Source organism: Lonchura striata, chromosome 1 (assembly GCF_050655825.1).
Source record: "Lonchura striata isolate lonStrDom1 chromosome 1, ASM5065582v1, whole genome shotgun sequence".
Lineage (NCBI taxonomy): Eukaryota > Metazoa > Chordata > Aves > Passeriformes > Estrildidae > Lonchura > Lonchura striata.
Genome location: NC_140703.1, coordinates 46,298,995 through 46,316,961, shown reverse-complemented (window position 1 = coordinate 46,316,961; position 17,967 = coordinate 46,298,995). Strand labels below are relative to the sequence as shown.

Sequence of the window (17,967 nt, the reverse complement as noted above, 5' to 3'; positions counted from 1 at the left end):
TGCTCTGCATTTTGACCTTCTAAAAAAACCCACGTATTTCACTACTATAGGCACTTGTGCAGGACTTTATTTACCTAAAATTTAAGTTTTTAATGACACAGATCTTGAAACTTTCAATTATTTTATTCTCAGCTGTTTAGAAGAGAAACTTAGTATTTTCTAATTACGTCCCCATGTACCAGAGATTTAGGTGGTACAAGGTCTTCTGCACCTGTACAACAAACATGAACTACTAACCCTTACAGCAGTTACTCCACATTGTATCACAGAAAATAATGTCTGAGTTACCTGAACATAAACTAACCTACAAATGTTTAATGCTGGAAAACTCTTAAAAGGTTAGCCAGTGTGGTTACAAATTACTTTCTAAATCACTTGTATTTTTCATAAAATTTCTTCTGTTCATTCTTTCACCTTCTACCATTTCCTGAACAAAACCTTGCAACATCTTAAAAACAGCATGGAATTGTCTGTGTATTTCAGCATGCAAAATTGTAGAAGCAGTAAGAAAGCCGTGAGATGATCATTCTTTAAATAAGGCACAGACATTTTACTCCACTTTGCTTTTAAAACACTAAGTTCTTTTCCAGACAAAACTGAAATTTATTAATAAATATATGCTACTGCCAGGGAGTGGCCATGCCTGGGCAGAACCACTCAGGCTGAGAATAACAGAAACAGAAAGTTAGCTCTGTTTCCACAGTTCTCAGATGAGATTGCAACCTGTGTCAACCTCCTCACAGTAGAGAGGAGAGTGCAGGCAGCAGTCAGATTACTGTGCAACTGCTCCTCTTTGACAATGACAGCTGATAAAACTAGTTCATACTTCACTACACACCAAAAGAAAGATGCTGCTTATTAATGCAGCTAGGACGATGATTAGCTTCAAGGTCATGGTAAGTGTCCTGTGTAGTTAAGTAATAGCTCAAAAAAAGAAAGATTTAAAATACCAGTTGGAAAAATAAATACTTTGCTTAACAGAGGCTGCCCTTGAATGCATCTAAGTTCAGAAGAAAACCTTGCCAAACCAGATGGTTATTTTGCTTGTATCTTTTTACTACAGAAATACAGTTGCTAGATAGCAAAGGATACACCAAAAAAAAATCCCAATCTGCACATACCAAATCTGCTTTTCAGAAATTACCAAAAAATCTAAAAAAACCAAAACTCCCCTTCCTGTAACGCTGTATTTAAAGATTAAAAGAAAGAAGTATTTCTCAGAATACCAAGGACAAAGAAATCAAAATTATAAAGCTACGTGCCAAGGAAATGAAAGATTTACATGAATACATGAATAAACCTTCATAGCCATGCCTTACAAGAAACATTTGCACTCCCTCTCTATCTTTGAAACTGGCTCAATTCTAATAGGAATGGTCCTGTTGAAAGTACAAGTCATTGTTTGAAGGTTACATTCTTGTAAAGATAATTCTGCTATGATATCTGTCAGGAAGTGGCTCATCGTGTATTGTAATTCAGTTCCCAGTGCTATAAACCGTGGTTCAGCATCAAAATTATGACTGAAAGTGGCAGCTCTTTAGAGAGGTACAAGCAAATTAGGAAGGGATAAGAATTAAAACTGTCAAAATTTTGCAGGTTTTCAAGTCACATTTATGATAAATTAAAGTGAGTACAAGGATATTCGTTATGCAAGTATAACTATGCTAACTGCATAAAACGATAAAAGCTCAGTCACATCACTTATCTTTTGCTCTGATACATATGCACAACATGTCCGACTTCCAACAAGTCTTCTGCTAAGAGCAGAATTTCCTCTTTTCCTCTCCTCCTTCCTTGGAGCAAGTCCAATAAAAAATGACTAAGATTCATGAGCCTTCCTATAAAGCATACTTACCGGTGCTGGATTATCTTTAGCTTCCACACCAAAAACATCGCGTTGTTTCACTGTCAGCAAATCAAGACCTTCAGTATCGTTCTCGTCATCATCTTCAAAGAACTGCACGGAGTCTGAGTTTGGTACACTGTTAGGTACATGAACTTCTTTTTCCTCCTCCTCAGACAGCTCTTCCGATTCATCCTCAGACTCACCAGTCTCCTCAGCACTTCCACTGCAAACAGAACATTCCACAGTTTCTTTTCTTCTCTGTTTTTCCTTTGTTTTATTAACAGGTGTTTTTCCACTGAAATTAGTTCCACATTTCTCCACTGTTTCCTCATTTACCAAGGTGAGAGCACTCTTATTTTGCTCTGTCTCCTCCAAGTGCTCTTCCCCACTGGCTGCCTCATTTGCACAAAGCTGCTTCCGAACCCTTTGAAGGAATCTCACACGAGGTGCCATTGCAAGACCAAGTGACCTAAAACATGGAATTAACCAAATAAATTTAAAAGGCAGATACACAAAATTTGACTAAATTAGAAGCCCTCATTGATGGCTCAAGTGATTCAATTTCAGTTATAATAGTGATACATTTTGATCAATACATTTAGAAAAGTCCAGCATGAGAAATACAAGTGAACATTGGAAGAGGAAGCAAGATGAAATAACTGAGAACTCTCAATAACAACTACAAGCCTCCCAGGAAGGAAAGTAAACAAAGAAGCTGGTAAATTGAAGATAAGAGCCCATTAAGTATCTATGATCCACAGTAAAACATGGTGGAAGAAACACCAATGTAATTTGGCACTGAAAATACATGGATTTCATGTCAAGGACTGCAATAACACTGATCTGCCATGTGTCCTTCACTACTGGAAGTACACCCAGAGCATTATCCCCCTGACCTCACAGTGACTGAGAGAGCAGGAGAACAAACACAGTATGCAGAAAAAGCTAGGGGAGAGAGTTTTCTCCCTTAAGGCAATTTCACCTGCTTCCACCTCTCTACAGCAAGGCTTTACCTCCATGGCATATGTAACTAACAGTGCCAGGAAAGCTACTATTTTACCCAGTTATTCATGACAATTCAAAGTTATACTAAGAAGTATTACATGAAGGGCCAAAAATTGCAGAAAAGGAAAAAATCCTGTAACAAAAATAGTGGAGAGCACTGCATGGGAACAGATACCCTGACTCCAACAACCCATCTGACTTCAGTAAACTTTAACTGTCCACTGTCAAATCAAAATCTAAAAAAAAAAAAAAAAAAAAAAAGGCAACTCTTTCAGAGTTCATGAGCCATCATCTCATTAGGTGAATCAAAAATGTGAGGGGACACTGGCACTGGTACAAGGAATACACAGAGAATCCATGATACGGAACTGAAAGCAGTACCTGGTGCTTGTACATACACTAACAAAGTACATGATTTAACCAAATGCAGTGGCTAGAAATATACACAGGCATCCACACCTGTAAAAGACCAGTCTCTTTCAATTCAAAACGTGCTCAGCTGTACGCCACCTCACCTCTCAATGCTGTTCAAGTAGATAGCATAATTTCTTCTTTTCACTACACAGCCTCTGAAAGGAACCCAAGTTATAGCACAGGAGAAATATCTAATCCATACTACCCAGCAGAAATGTCATTATAAACACCTGATGAAGCATCCAAAAGATACTGCAGAGCAGCAAGAGTGCACTCTAGGCTCTGAAGAGACTTGGACTTTTAATGGTAGCCAATGGGAAAGGCTAGTCAAAAGGAGTGCTCTGCTTAAACAAACAAATAAAAAATTGCAATCACACCTGTGGTTAAACAGGGAACTTTTAGTACCAGCCACAGGTTAAAAGTAGACGCAAACCCAAACAGCAATCTACACTGCTAGGATAAATAACAAATCTTCCAACAAATAAAGTTTCTTTTTAATGTAAAAATTTTGGTTTAGTGTTTCTGATAATCCAGCACTGTTCTACATGCAATTAATATGCAAAGAAAATATCATTTTATTTTAAAATATCAAAGGAAGTTTTTATCAATGTATTTTGCACATTTACTGACAGTGCAGAGGATAACTCAGCACCACTGGGAACAGAAATTGGAGCAACTAGCGATCTTAAACTTGTTTTACTGTTTGACAGCAAACACTAATTACCTTTGCAATGAAATGATGTGTTAAAGTTTGGCCTATTGACTAACTGTAATGGAAATAACCAAACAGCAGATGTAATGCTTCACTGCAGCAGCTGGAAGCCATTCAAACCTGAAATTGGGCCTTAACACCAGGCACAGTAAAACACACATCAAGAGATTGCTGCATTCAATCTCTTCAGCAAGGAGATCGAAGTTGTGAAAATCAAATCCTTTAGAAGGAAAACACTTTTTTGCTTTTCCAGATTTCACATTATTCTACATAAATTATTGCTGTCAAGTGTTGGCAAATCAATGCAAGCAGCAATACTGTATGGCAGCTACACAATCAGTACTCACTTTCTCAAGGAGACAGGCACATGGTACACAGAGTTGGAAACTCTGATTTTATCAGAACCTTTCTCCTACACCTCCAGAGCTAGAATCAAAGATCAGGAATACACATGCATAGAAAAGTCTGACAAGGGGAAAAACTATTCTCTGTTCAGCAAAAGTTACAAAACAGAAGGAGCAGCCTATGATGTGGACAAAACTTCATAGATTTTTTTTCTTTTCATTCAAGTATGAAATCCTATTTGCCAACTGCTGTACTGCACTGATGTCTTATTTTAATAATTGAATAAAATTAATTGTCAGTTAGTCTTGGCAATTTTTTCTACACCGCTTAGCAAACCTACCAAAGAAAGATTAGTGCTATCAAAATTCAAATTACTTTCAAAAGAATACAGACCTCAGGCAAAAGGGAAAGAGAAGGTCAAATTTATTTGGTAAGACAATAATAGTATATAAGCTTAGAAAAAGTGTATTAAATAATCCCCCAGTACTTTTAATTACATAACTTCTCAAAGAAATGTCAGTGTTTTGGTGCATTACTGCCTCTTTTTCATAGTATATTACAAATGGAGAAAATCTGGGACAGTCTGGACATTCTACTACTGCTGAAAGCTCCCCCCAGATCTTAATATATTAAGCTTCTTTAGAAACTATTTCTTAATTATTCACCAAATCTATAGTTCAGTCATACTGAAATAACTCAATGTATGAACCAGCCTTTCTTTTCATAAACTACAAAGGGCATTATTAGTTCTCAATAATTCATCAGATGTCACTCAGACCACAATCCTACTATGACTGAAGTTGCAGGTATTTTTTTACTTTAGTGCTACCATTTCACACACTCATCTGGAATAAGAAATGTGCAGGGTTTTCTGATGAACACAGACAAAAAGCAGGTAAGTTATTTAGTGAGTATCATAAATCCTATCAGACAACACTAAAAACACACTAATACCACAATGTAGTCCTCAGACTATGGTAGCCTTTAAATGGCACAACAATTCAGCTGACAAACCAAACAATTCTCTTTCATATTTTGGTGTGAAATATCATGACTTCTTAAGAGCTTCTAGAATGACATTTTAAATCAGCTTCTAAAGGCAATACTGAAACCAAGGGAGTGTTTTGCCAGGATAAATCGAAGTACAGCTGACATTTCTATTCCTCAACTCAAACCAAGGTGGCCAGGCATCAGTATTCCCTAACATTTATTAGGGAATACATAGAAATAACTAAGCAAATGACCTATAATGCTCAAGTACCTTTGTTAATTTGTACCTTGTTAGCAAGTTCACAAGGACTTTCAGGGAATAAATTAAAAGAGCAAAACTGCAAAGAAACAATACTGTATGGCTTTAAGGAGAATACTGCTTATGTTTCCAGTGAATAATGAAAATCAAGCGATATTTATCTTTTTATAAAATTAATTTAAATGAACAGTATAATGGACTTAAAACACTGCTTCTTCTAAGGCTTATTAATTGTGCTTATACTAAGACCTGGAGTATGTTTATATTAACATGGTAACTTTGCTTCTACTGGGATGAGAGAAAAACTTGATATCTCTCAACTCTTTAGAAACTCCATATCTTAGGCAATCAAAGCTAAATCTATTCTTGCAAAAAACAAATATAAGACCAGTAAAATCTTTACACTTTTAAGTTTGGCAAAAGCTCCTAATTTGCTTCTAGAAGATTACTAGTCCTTTTTAAAACATGAGCCAGCTGTAAAGAATTGCTTCACAACAATTTTACACAAGTTACTGATTCAGTCTGATATTAACTTAGTACATTTACTAAATATAGACATATTCCATTAGTGAACTACTTCAGAATTATTTGAACACATAAAAACACAGCACAGAGATTACTTTTACTCTAGAACAGGTTCAAACAAAGACTTAAAATAGGTTGGAAAAGGTTAAATACTCCCAGAAGCTATTTCAAGAGAAGAAATATGTATTATTTGCCTAGCAATATATGCTCCATCCACATTTAACATTTAAAATGTTATCAGAATACAGGATGAGCAACCATCTGAAAACAGGAGAAATCACATCAACTGGAAAGATACAAATCTGAACTAACAGGCTTTCCAGATGGTCTGATTAATAACCAAAATGATCAGGGAAATTGTGTTTGTTGTGCTATTTACCAGCCAGCTTTATTCCTCTCCATTAAGGAGTTCAAATGCCTGGCACTCTGTTAATAATAAGGAGGGTCACGCTATTCAAGACTTTATGGGTCTGGACCTAAGAGAAGGAGAACAAAGAGGATGTCATGGTTGCAATCTAATAATTCAGAAGACCAAGATGTAGTCTTCCTTACAAAAGGAAAAGGAAACTCCACATTGCAGTTCCAAACCCTGGTGGTGCCCCTTGGTACCTGAGCCACCTCTGACACCTGCTCAGAGGCCAACACAGCAGAGCACAAGCATCAAGGTTTTCTAGAGTGCATTAAAAACCCTTTCTCCAAGTTAGCTGGCTTAGCCAACTCTGATAGGCACTCTACTGGAACTACTACTCATGCAGATGCAAGTACATTCACTTTTAAGGTGAGTCAAGGTCAATAGCCAGCTTGGCTGCAGAATGAGGAAAGATACCTCAAGATCCTAGAAGAAATGAGGATGATGACTAAGAGATTAATGACCATGGACTTTGAAAGACGAGACTGCAGCTTTTTCAAAAAGCTGTAGGCAAACATCTACAGAAGTAGTTAGAGAACCTCAGGAAGGGACAGCTGGATCTCAGGTGGCTGAGGGGGAGCTCAGTGAGGAACACCCAAACTCTGCAAATGACTGAAGGGAATTCTGGGGTCTGTATGAGCAATAACATATGAGTCTGACATTAATCGGGTAACAGCATGAGAAATAGTAAGTTTGGTTCCTGGTGCATGGAAACAGGAAACAACAGGCAAAAAGTAATTAGGAGTCATCTTTTTAGTTAGGAGATTAGCATGTAGATATATAAGTATTAGGACAGAACCAACAAAGAGATGACAAGACATGCAAAGACTGCAATGGGCACTGCCTGAGGACAAGACAGCCTTGAGCAAGGTAACAATAAAACCTTCTGCCTTGACCATGCAGTAAGGGTCAGGCCAGGGGTGGTGATGAGAGTGCAGTGGGTGCTTTCCCTGGTTAGTGAAAGGACAGACAGATGTGGACAGATGGATCTGCTATCACGCATTTCACTCCTGACAGCATCTGCAGCTACCTACTGCTTTTTAATACTGATCTGGAAGCAATACTTGCAGAACTACCTGGATACTAAGGAGCGTATATCTGACATTTTCCCAATAATTTGGCTTCAACTTGTTTTATTTATTCTCTATGTACCAATACAGGGAGAAACAGGAAAATACACTGCATTTCTCCTGAAACACATGACAGTCACAAAGGAAATTACCTTCCGTAGCAGCCCCTTAGAACGGTGACTAACCTGTCCGTCCAGCACACTCACCTGTTAAGATCTGCCCCAGAAAACAGTGTGTGTATGTATATATATATATATGTGCGTGTGTGTTAGCAGCTAGCAACATAAAGTACCTGAGCAAGAAAATATTTCAAAACACTGCCTCCTGTCCAGGATACCAGACTACATTCCTTTCCACCCTTTTGTTTGTTTATACTTTCTTATGTTTTCAAAGCTGTCCTTTGCAATCAAAAGACAAATTTCTCTTTTTAATGCAAGCATTGAGCTTCTCCTTCATCAGACATAACGGCTGCCTATGTTAACACAAGGCCTACACAAGTCTTCCTCCAGCAAATTATTCTTGATAGCAATTTATAATAAGAGAATATTGGAGAGAATAGTAACGCACCACAGCCTTAAGGTGATCAATCGCTAGAATAGATATATGTGTGTGTGTATGCATATATTTTCTATATATTTTGTTTTATATATCTTATATATATATGATCTTGTATAACATATAAAAATGAAAAATACTTGCTTTTCTGCAGACTCAATAAACACAGCTTAAGAGAATCTCAGTGCACAGACATGCAAAGCAGGAGAGCAATGGGAAATGTGGGGCAACAGCCTGCAATGTAAACCTGACAAGGGCACTAAGCAGCCTATTTTCTCTGCAAGATTTTTAGTGGAGGAACATCTATCAAGCTACCAGTAAATCTCTATGGAAAGGCTGAAGTACTTTTAAGAAAATGCACACAGCAGGTAAGGGCAAGAAAGGATTCTCATTTCAGGTTTTGCCATAGGTTTGTGTGCAGAACAGAAACCGATGTTGGTTCTGGATGCAAAATTCAAATATACCAGACTTTGAGGGACTTTCATATAAATTAAGATGACCGATTCATGTATCAGTGACTGTGCACTGAACTGAAAGCTAGGTAACTGCAGGGTGTATTTCAGTTAGACTAGCAGACTGGAGAGTGGGGAAGAAGAGTGCCAACAAACTAGAACAGAATCTCCAAATTATCTCCCAGATTTATTATCTTCTGACTTTTTGATTATACTGCCACATATTTCACAGCCTTGACTAAACCTCTCCTACTCTCTCCAAACAGCTGACTGGTTTCTTGCATTTTATTATAGGAATGACATTAGTAGCTTTCCAAAGCTAAGACTCAGAATTATTTTGAGGAAGGTCCAAATCAGGGCACACAGACCTGAAAAGAACAGAACTGTAGACTACTCTCATCTCTACTAGATGGCACATCTGAAATCCAGAAAAACGCACTGGGATTCTGAAAATTCAGCATTACCACCATCTGCTAGTCTGTTTCTAACACTGTTGAATTTGTGTGGTTACCCCTCTTAGCCCTAATCTTCTGCCACTATTCCTTACATTAATACCAGAGTAAGACCTACAACAGATTTTAAAGATGCTGACAAATCGCACAAGAGAAGGGTCAGGCATCGCATGTAGCAAAAGATTTTTGAGCTTATGCTAGTTTTCCTTCATCAAAATGTCTCAGCACATGAAGTTAAAAAGCTTCTTTTATAATAGATTTATGTACCTTAAAAAACATAATCATGTTAATGGCAGCACAGCACAGAAAGACCAGGTGTTCCAGAGTCTAATAATTTGTCACATTTTAGTTCATTATGCCATGTGCTGGCAAGTTAGCCTTCTCTGTATGAAATCACACACATATCAAATTAATTTACTGTGAACCTTTGAACACCTTGCTGCTCCCTTACGACTACCCTGTGTCCCATGAGATTTCAAAAACTTCACATCTTAAAACAATTTCAGGGGGCTGTCAACCTGTCAAAATTAATTTCCCTCCCATACAAAATATGGAATGATTCACATACATGCACAAAAATAGACCTAGCAAAACAGATGCTATTCAGTCTAGTGCAGATGCTTCATCTTTACCAAACACACTGAATCTTCAAAAAGTAATTGATGGCCAAGGAGAAATGTCCAAATCATACTCTTTAGATACTTCCAATTTCTTTTTAAATAATACACTTTACAGGCTGGTATTTAGCTATGAGGATGAAGGGCAAATCTGGGAAGGGAAAAACACCAAAACATTATTCTTTATCCTTTTACTCAAGAAGATATGTCTTCTATGTATACAGCAAATGTACCTTCTGCTCTAAATTATTTCTATGTACAGCAAATATTGCTTTTACACATAATTTCCATTTAGAATGCTCTTGAAAATATGCAAAAAGCTCAATATGAATATGAAACTAAATACATTACAATACTAGAAATCAAATTCTGTGTGTTAACAATCAAAAGAGCTATTTAAAGATTGCAAAACTTCTCACTGTACAGCTTTCATATTTTAAGCTGACCATACTTACAGGGCATATTCTGCTAGAGGCAATTTGAAAACATCAAATACTTCCTTGTTCTTCATTAAGTAAACTGAACGCAAGTAGGATACAAAACACTGAAAGAAAAATGAAAACATTTAATAAAAAAAGACCATTCAATTACCAACACAAAAACCAAACATTATATTGTTACTCTAAACACAAAATAGATTCAGTTTCCTTATTAGGTCGTCTAACATCAATTTCAGACTGAAATTATTTTTAAAGTACTCATCAGACAAAATTTATTGCTACTACAGAAGTGATGCAACTTCAAGTACTCAAATATTTCATTACATTTGTATTGGCTGAATTGACATTGACTGAATTTCACAACAGTATGTCATGTTATATTTTCCTAGAAAGAAAATATGACAGATTAGTCAGAAGGAAACATCACTGATTCAATTTGATTTTTTTTCTCCTAGCTTTTCTGAATACTGTTATGCTATTCCAATATCTAAATTATGTTGAACTTCAAACAGACTTTGTTGCTATCAATCGGAGGTGTCCTGACTTAATCTTATCCAGAAGCAGGAAGCTATCCAACTTAATATAGCTGCACTTCACTGTGATCTAAGATGATTCATATTAACTTGCATTTACCATCAGCTCACCACATGCACATAGTCAATGAATACAACTCAGCTGACCAAGACAAATTCGCTATATCAAACCTAGTAAGACCAGTCCAAGGTTGAAGTATCAATTAATCACAGACCTTCCCCAAGAAAACTGGAAGCACTACATAAGTGGAAGCACTACTTAATCTTGCATTGCATTTTCCTGCCCTCCTTCCCAAAAGGAAAGTTTCCTACTCTTCTCATGCTTCTTTCACATAGTCTAGTTCTACCTAGCAGCAGCAGCATAAATACTGGAATATTTCAAGTATCAGAAAAGATCCTTGGATTTCTATTGTTCTTAACCTTATTTCTGAAACATGCCAGAACTCCTATCATGAGACTTAAACCAGCAAACATTAGTAACAACAGCGAGTTAAACTCACAAGAGTTACATTCAAGCATCCTATAATCACACTCTTGTTCTGTTATGTACAGGCACCTATTGGAGGAAACTACTGTATTAATAATTCATGTGGAATTAAAAAAAAAAAATCTATTTCTTGTTAACTTTAGATAGAGGAGCAAACACTCAACAGTCAGGAGCACTGGTATCTTATGGGGATTCTTGAAATGCTTGTAAGAGAAAAAACACTTCAAAAGGTAAAATGAAACATAAGACAATAAATTAAGCAATGTTATAAACTCATTCTTTTCTCCTGAGTAAACAAAAATAAAAACTATTGATTGTAAGGTATGTAGAGTTAAGAGATATACTTTGCAAGCTGCCCATTAATTCACTTTAAAAGTAAATATTCATTTCCTTGTTTTTCATAATGCTGAGGGTTTTTTGGATAAAGTTTCCTTCCTGATTACGTCTTTCAACTATTTTTAGCTGTGGAAAGTGTGAGCTCAATTCATTCAGCTGCTACCAAGATTGATATGTGGAATACTTACATCAAATACTTCTTTGCTCACATTGAATTATTAATCATTTTACAAAGATAATTAGAATATTTAGGAAAAGGCTTCAAATTTGACAGATCTCATTAATCTACCGTTGTCTAGCAAGTGACAAAAATCAATGGAAGCCTCTTTTTTCTCTGCAGTGACAGATGAAAAAAAGTAGATTAAAAAATAAGTATCCTTCCTGTGAATCTAAGATTTGCAGATCTGAATAACTACATGAGTCACTACTTGCTTCAGGGTTGAAATCTCCTTATATCTGTTGGATAACTGATAAAGCCATGCACTTACCTTACTAGCATATATTTGGTACACATGGTCTAGAAATTAACAGACTATAAAGGGCACACTTTTCGCATGCTTTTCAAGCCCTACAATAACTAAGAATGAAGCACCAAACAAATGCATAGAAGAGTTGCTCTACTTAACAAGAAAAGAAATCAAGCTATTTTCTCTGATTCATTAAATTTGATTTCAGTGTGTTGTCTTCAACCTCTGTCTAAAATGCTGTCATCTCACTTGGATTTTTTTCAGTTATCCTGAGAATTCCTCAGTCTGCACACACACACTGGGGCTGAGGGAGAACAAGTTGAGTCAGCCTGAATTTTCTCCCTGCTATTTTACAATTGTTGTTGTCCCCTGCCATATCTGCTGTTTGATACCACTTTCAAAGCTTTTTTTTTTTTTAATAACTGAACATTGCAAAAATACTATATGCAGTAATTTCTGTGGAAAATGTTATGGTTGGGCATCATTAACATTTACAGTTCTACTACAATAGTAGCTACACATCTCCAAAAGCACTGGAGATTATTGTACAAGTACTGGAAATACATAACGAAAAAGTACCATGCTCTAGGAATTTACTACCTCTAAATTTTGATTTATTGTTCTATTTCCTGTATAACTGTTGTAAGTATTAAAATGCACACAATTCAACTGAAGTGCTGTTTTGACAGTAATTCAAACGTAATAGGCTGTGGCTGGAATTTTAGGCTGTAACACCCTGCACATATCTCTAGGTGTGATGAAGAATTTGCTGAACAGACATCACTTCAGTGCCACAATAACATTCGAACTAGCAAGAAAAAAAATTCTTTTTTTAAAACAGTTTTCCAGAACTGGCTGATGTATTAAATATTAAAATTACAAGAAATGCCAAAAGGCAGCATTGGTCCATAAGAACAACTGCAGAGGTTTCAAAGGAGCCCCGATCTGATTCAAACTGTCTTTCCAAGCAATAGCAGAGGAGCCATGCCCTACTAAATGAACCATGAAGTTTGTTGAAGCAATTAGTAATCAAGAACTTTGTATTTTCAAAAAAAGCAAAGGCACCTTGAAGTAAATCTACAAGCCTCATGCCCTCAACACATGATGGTAGACTACCATCCTATCCAAACTTCTGTGCATAGCTGGGCTGTCTCACTGCTGTCTCATCCATTCAGGTGGGGAATTTATTTCTTACACTACAAATGTCAAGAACTTGGCAGCTTGCAACAGACAGGCTAGACAATGTAATACCCATGCCTCTAAGAAATCCAGCATTTCAGATAAGGATTCAAGGTCAGAATTTCATTTGCATTCATTTCATTGTTTTATTCACATTAACATGTAAGACTACTTGGGCACATTTGCATAGCATGTCTGAACATTCATAGTTAAACCTTATTAAGGAGGGACACTTCTGTGATAAACCACTTGTCCATACTTCAAGTTTTTCAAAAATTGAATGTATTTACAGCTTGCCTGCAAGAATGTCACTTCTCTGCGATCCATAAATTTAAAACTGCAACAAAAATGGCCTCAAATGGTAGTTATATGACAATTAAAATTTTTCAAAACAAATTTAAGTTTGCATTTGCAATACTGACAGACAACAAATGCTTGATTTTATTCTTGGGCTATTTTGAAATTTTATCATTCGTCTGCCCAATTCAGAATGATCTTTCTCTGACTTTTAAGAGATCTTAAAAAGCCAAAGGCAGAAACAGACATTTGTTGGTGTTTTCATTCCAATTAAGATGATGCTGGATTAATCCTACTCTCATCCTCCCACAGCCAGCTGCTCTGTCACTTCTGACATAAATTGGTGTAACTGCAACTTCCCGTGGCAGCTGGAGGTGAATGTGACACCAGTGCCTCTGGTTTGTGCAGCACCAGGATGAAGCTTCCACTGACATTACACACTGCTTCAGGTACTGCTTTGTGCACTCCAAAAACCTGGAATACCTAAAAGCCAAAAATAGTTTTTAAAAGCATTCCCTTGGAACATTGCCTTAGACATTTTATTCACAAAGCTCTCACTGAGTTCCTCGGGCACTTTGATTTAAATCTCCTTGTTTAAGAAAGTAAGAATGGCATTACTCTGACTCACTAAGTGTCCCTACTGCAGGCCTCCGAGAGGTCACATCACATAGCCCACCTCTGCAGCACAAAGAAACCTCCATCCATCTATCCCAAAGGGGTTTTAAGGTATCTGTGCCAGGAGGCATTGTAGAAGTGCTTATTCCATCCTATCAGCTATAAAAGAAAATTTAGGCAGACTAACTCACCAAGGACATGTATAGCTAGGTGAGATGAATCTCAAGAGTTTTAAATATTTCAACTTGACTCATTTTACATCCCAGTTAAATAAAAAGATTAAAACTCATGGTTTCTCTAAGCTTTCACAATCCTCTTTTCATTTTACCCTACCACTCAGGTTTACCAGTATACCTTCAAGTGTCATTAATACCCACACTAGCTCATACAAATAAAAAGTTATTAACAGTAATCCAGAATCTATCTCTGCAATCGTATATTTCTCAGCCTTTGGCATTTCTGGATTTCTCACCATGTGGCCTTTGGTAGTACTCTTTAATTTGACCTATATATATATATATATATATATATATATATATATATATATATATATATATATGAAAAAATTACATTATTATCCTATTATCCTTCCAACTGTGTTTTCCTGCATCTCAATTTGAGCTTTTGATTTTGTATAGTTTTGAAGAACTTGATACAACAACAGAATTCACAAGCTAATGATATACACAGTTCAAAAACAAAAACAAAACAAAACCCCAACAAACCAACCAGCCTCAGAAAACCAACATCTTACAGTGCTTCAATAAAACAAGTAGCAAGCTCCATTCCAAAGAGTTCATGGCCTAAAAATATTATAAAACCAGGGAAAGGTCAGCATACATGTTGAGTGATTGCAAGAGGCAGTGCAATTTCCAGAAATGTTTCACAGGCTTTTGTGGAAAATGTCTTTTAAAACCAAGCTCATTCTCATCCAGGAACCTACTTAGTTATTTGATGTTTCCCTACCCTCCCAAACCTGATAAGCATGTGCTGAAATGCACATATTGTCCATTAAGTCTCCCAACATTAACCAGCACAGCAAAGAAATCCCATTTATAAACCCATTCACATAATTCTCCATCTTACCCAGAAGAGGTATTCTGAGCTATTTTGCTGCTCATTTAAATCCAAACGAAAGTTTAAATGCTTTATTCAATGCACTGGATTGCAAAGGACAAATTGTCACATATATTCAGTATATAGGACAATAAAAATTGATCAAGGTGGGCATGTTGAGGCCTACATGGTTTCATATCTCTAGCTTTTCAAGTCAAATAATGTGATCTGCTATTTTTAAGTAACCTTTTTTATTAGTAGGTTATTTTGACATTTTCTGTATTAGCTTTCCAAGAAACTCAAGAGTAGTTGAAGTCGAGAAGAAACTTCAGAGACCTTCTAGTGCAAGCGCCTGCTCAAACCAAGGTAAGCTAGGGCAGGCTGCTCAGGAAGGAACCCAGGTTATAATAACCAGCATGTGGAGACAGCACAGCCTCGCTTGCTCTAGTGTTCAACCACTCTCACAAGAAAGGCTTTTTAGGGGTTTAAATTGAGCTTCTTGTATAGAAATTTGTTGCCTCCCCTTCTGCCACTGGACATCACTCAGAAGACTCTGGTTCTCTCTAATTTATGTTTCTCTCCTAACACAAGTGCTTAACTATCTCTGGTGGTTCTTCGGTTCCAAACACTGCTTCTAGGGCACGTCTGAGCTGGTCAGTTATTCAAACATAGCAGTTCTATTCAATTAATACACCCCAAGAATTATAGTGTAGCAGATTACTTACCCTTTGAGCTTTCTCTTTTAACTCCTGATCTTGAGCTAAGAATGCTTGCAGTCTCTTTTGAATGTCTGTAAGTTTTTCAGGATTAATTCTAATTAAAAACAAAAAAAAAAAAGAAAAACAAAAAAAACACCCAAGCTTTAATTATTAGAACATGCCAAAATAAGCACCTGTTAGGCTCTCAGGAACATCTTCTGTGCCTTCTCAGGCACATCTTTTGCATTGTTTTAATATGCACAGAGCAATTACCAATGAAATAGTACAGAATGGAACCATATTTAGGATGAAGATTACACTCCTCAAACAAATAATGCAGGAAAGATAAATAGCAGCTGTTTTATTCAGACAGTTTTCACAGGTGGTGAAACTTATTCTAAAGCAAAGCAGAAATCAGCAGAAAAGAACTTCATGATTTTGTAAAAATACTGCAAAAATACAGAACAGCATAATGAATTATAGTACTACTTTATACTGAAATAAAAGTCTTCATAAGGAAATTGTCAGCATTTCTAAAAGCTTAAATAAGATTCATTGTGCCAGGAATACTGAAATTTAAGTATTTCTTAGAAATAAAAGCCAGGTGAGCAATAATAAAGGACACTGAGATTAAACAGATTTAAGAGCTTCTCAAGTAAATAAAGAATACTGACTGCACTATAGAAATTGCCATTAAACCTGCTAAAAAGATATATAGGTCCTTTCCCAGATTCCAAATTTTTAAACCTATTCCAGTGATATCTACATTATTGCAGAGTTATTTGCCCAGATCTCATCTACTTTTGAGCTGCTACTGCCACCCCAGTGTATCATATAAACTAGTAAACATGGTGGGAGGTTATTCTGCCTAAAAATGAAAACAGTATCATGCTTCATTCCCTTACAATTTCAATTTCTTCACTCTGTTCAGATACAGCCAGGGGAAAACTACAGTGTACACAAGCACTCTTAGCTACAGTTTTAGTAAAAGACTAAAAAACTTGAGTTCCAGTTTCCAGACAGTACATAATTGGCTCTAAAATTTTTAAAGCCTAAGACTGAAAAAAAAAAGTGTGAAAAATTAAGTGGGGGACAAATGACCAACAAATCTTTGAAATATAATGATACAAAAAGTAAAGAAAGAATAGGATGAGTTATAAAAAGATTAATATGAACACCAGTAGTATGACAGTCCAGAAAAGTGTTGAATTGCTGCTAAGTGAGGGGAAAGCTATTAAGAGATGACCTCAAAGCCCTAAAATTAGCCAGTGCTTTTTTATCTTGTCTTCACTCCAAGTGGCAGCTGCAATCAGTCAGCTAACAACAGCTACAGCAAAGTGCAAGCTCACACCAGAATCACAAATCATGGGAGACCAAATATTCCAATAAATCAGCTGGGTCAAAAGAAATTTGCTCCATGGCAACTAGGAAAAAAAATCCTATCCAACAGGTTATGTAAATACAGTGCTCATATTCAAAGGGGGCAGAAAGGAAGTTAAACAATTAACTTTTTCTTGATACAAAAAAAATCCCAATTAGGAAGGACCAAAAGAAAACAAGCAAATACACAAAAGCTAAAACAGCTTAGTAAGAAGCAAAATATGATTTATCAGTTTGATTATCCTCCATAGCAGCATTAGCAGGTTTTAAGAATGGGAAAGAAACAGCAGATGTTACATTTGGTGTCAGGAAAGTTCTGGCAGTTGTACGTTCTCATAAAATAGGGAAACATGATCTATGTGAAATCTTTAAGTAATGCAAAAATGGCCTTGGAGCACTTCTCATAGAGTAGCTGAGAGTGCCAACTACTGCCTGCTGCCATTGTCAAACTCAAAATGCTTACGAAGTTCCAATTTTCACCTATACATGCTATTACTCATTATTTTCTATTACTTGATTATTGTAGGAATATGATTCATTATTCATAAGAGACTATGTGTCATTGAGGCTCCAAGCATAACAGGCAACAATTCAAGACAAAATACAGCCATATTTTGTAGACTGCATCTAAATTTTGAGAAACTCAATTGAAATTTGCAAGAAAGGGTTTGAAAAAGGCAAAAATCCTCAACACACTTCACAATTTAAAAGCATAGCTAGATAATATGGTATAAATCTAAGCAATGTCAACTAAGAACATGGTACCCCAGGCACATTTTAAGCTTATGTGTTTGTTAATGAATGAGCAAATTTGCAGCACTGACTACC

General features: G+C 36.3%; 1 protein-coding gene across 2 annotated transcripts in view; it reads right to left on the bottom strand.

Annotated features, from left to right (window-relative positions):
* The window catches only part of DDX10 (DEAD-box helicase 10), a 267,130-nt gene that overhangs the window by 218,530 nt on the left and 30,633 nt on the right, over positions 1-17,967 (bottom strand). For both annotated transcript variants that reach the window (XM_021529396.4, XM_085576092.1), the window contains exons 11-13: positions 15,787-15,874; positions 10,107-10,195; positions 1,856-2,315 (exon numbers count right to left, since the gene is read on the bottom strand). In XM_021529396.4, the coding sequence (XP_021385071.4) occupies positions 1,856-2,315; positions 10,107-10,195; positions 15,787-15,874 (637 nt within the window). The remainder of the gene's footprint in view (positions 1-1,855; positions 2,316-10,106; positions 10,196-15,786; positions 15,875-17,967) is intronic.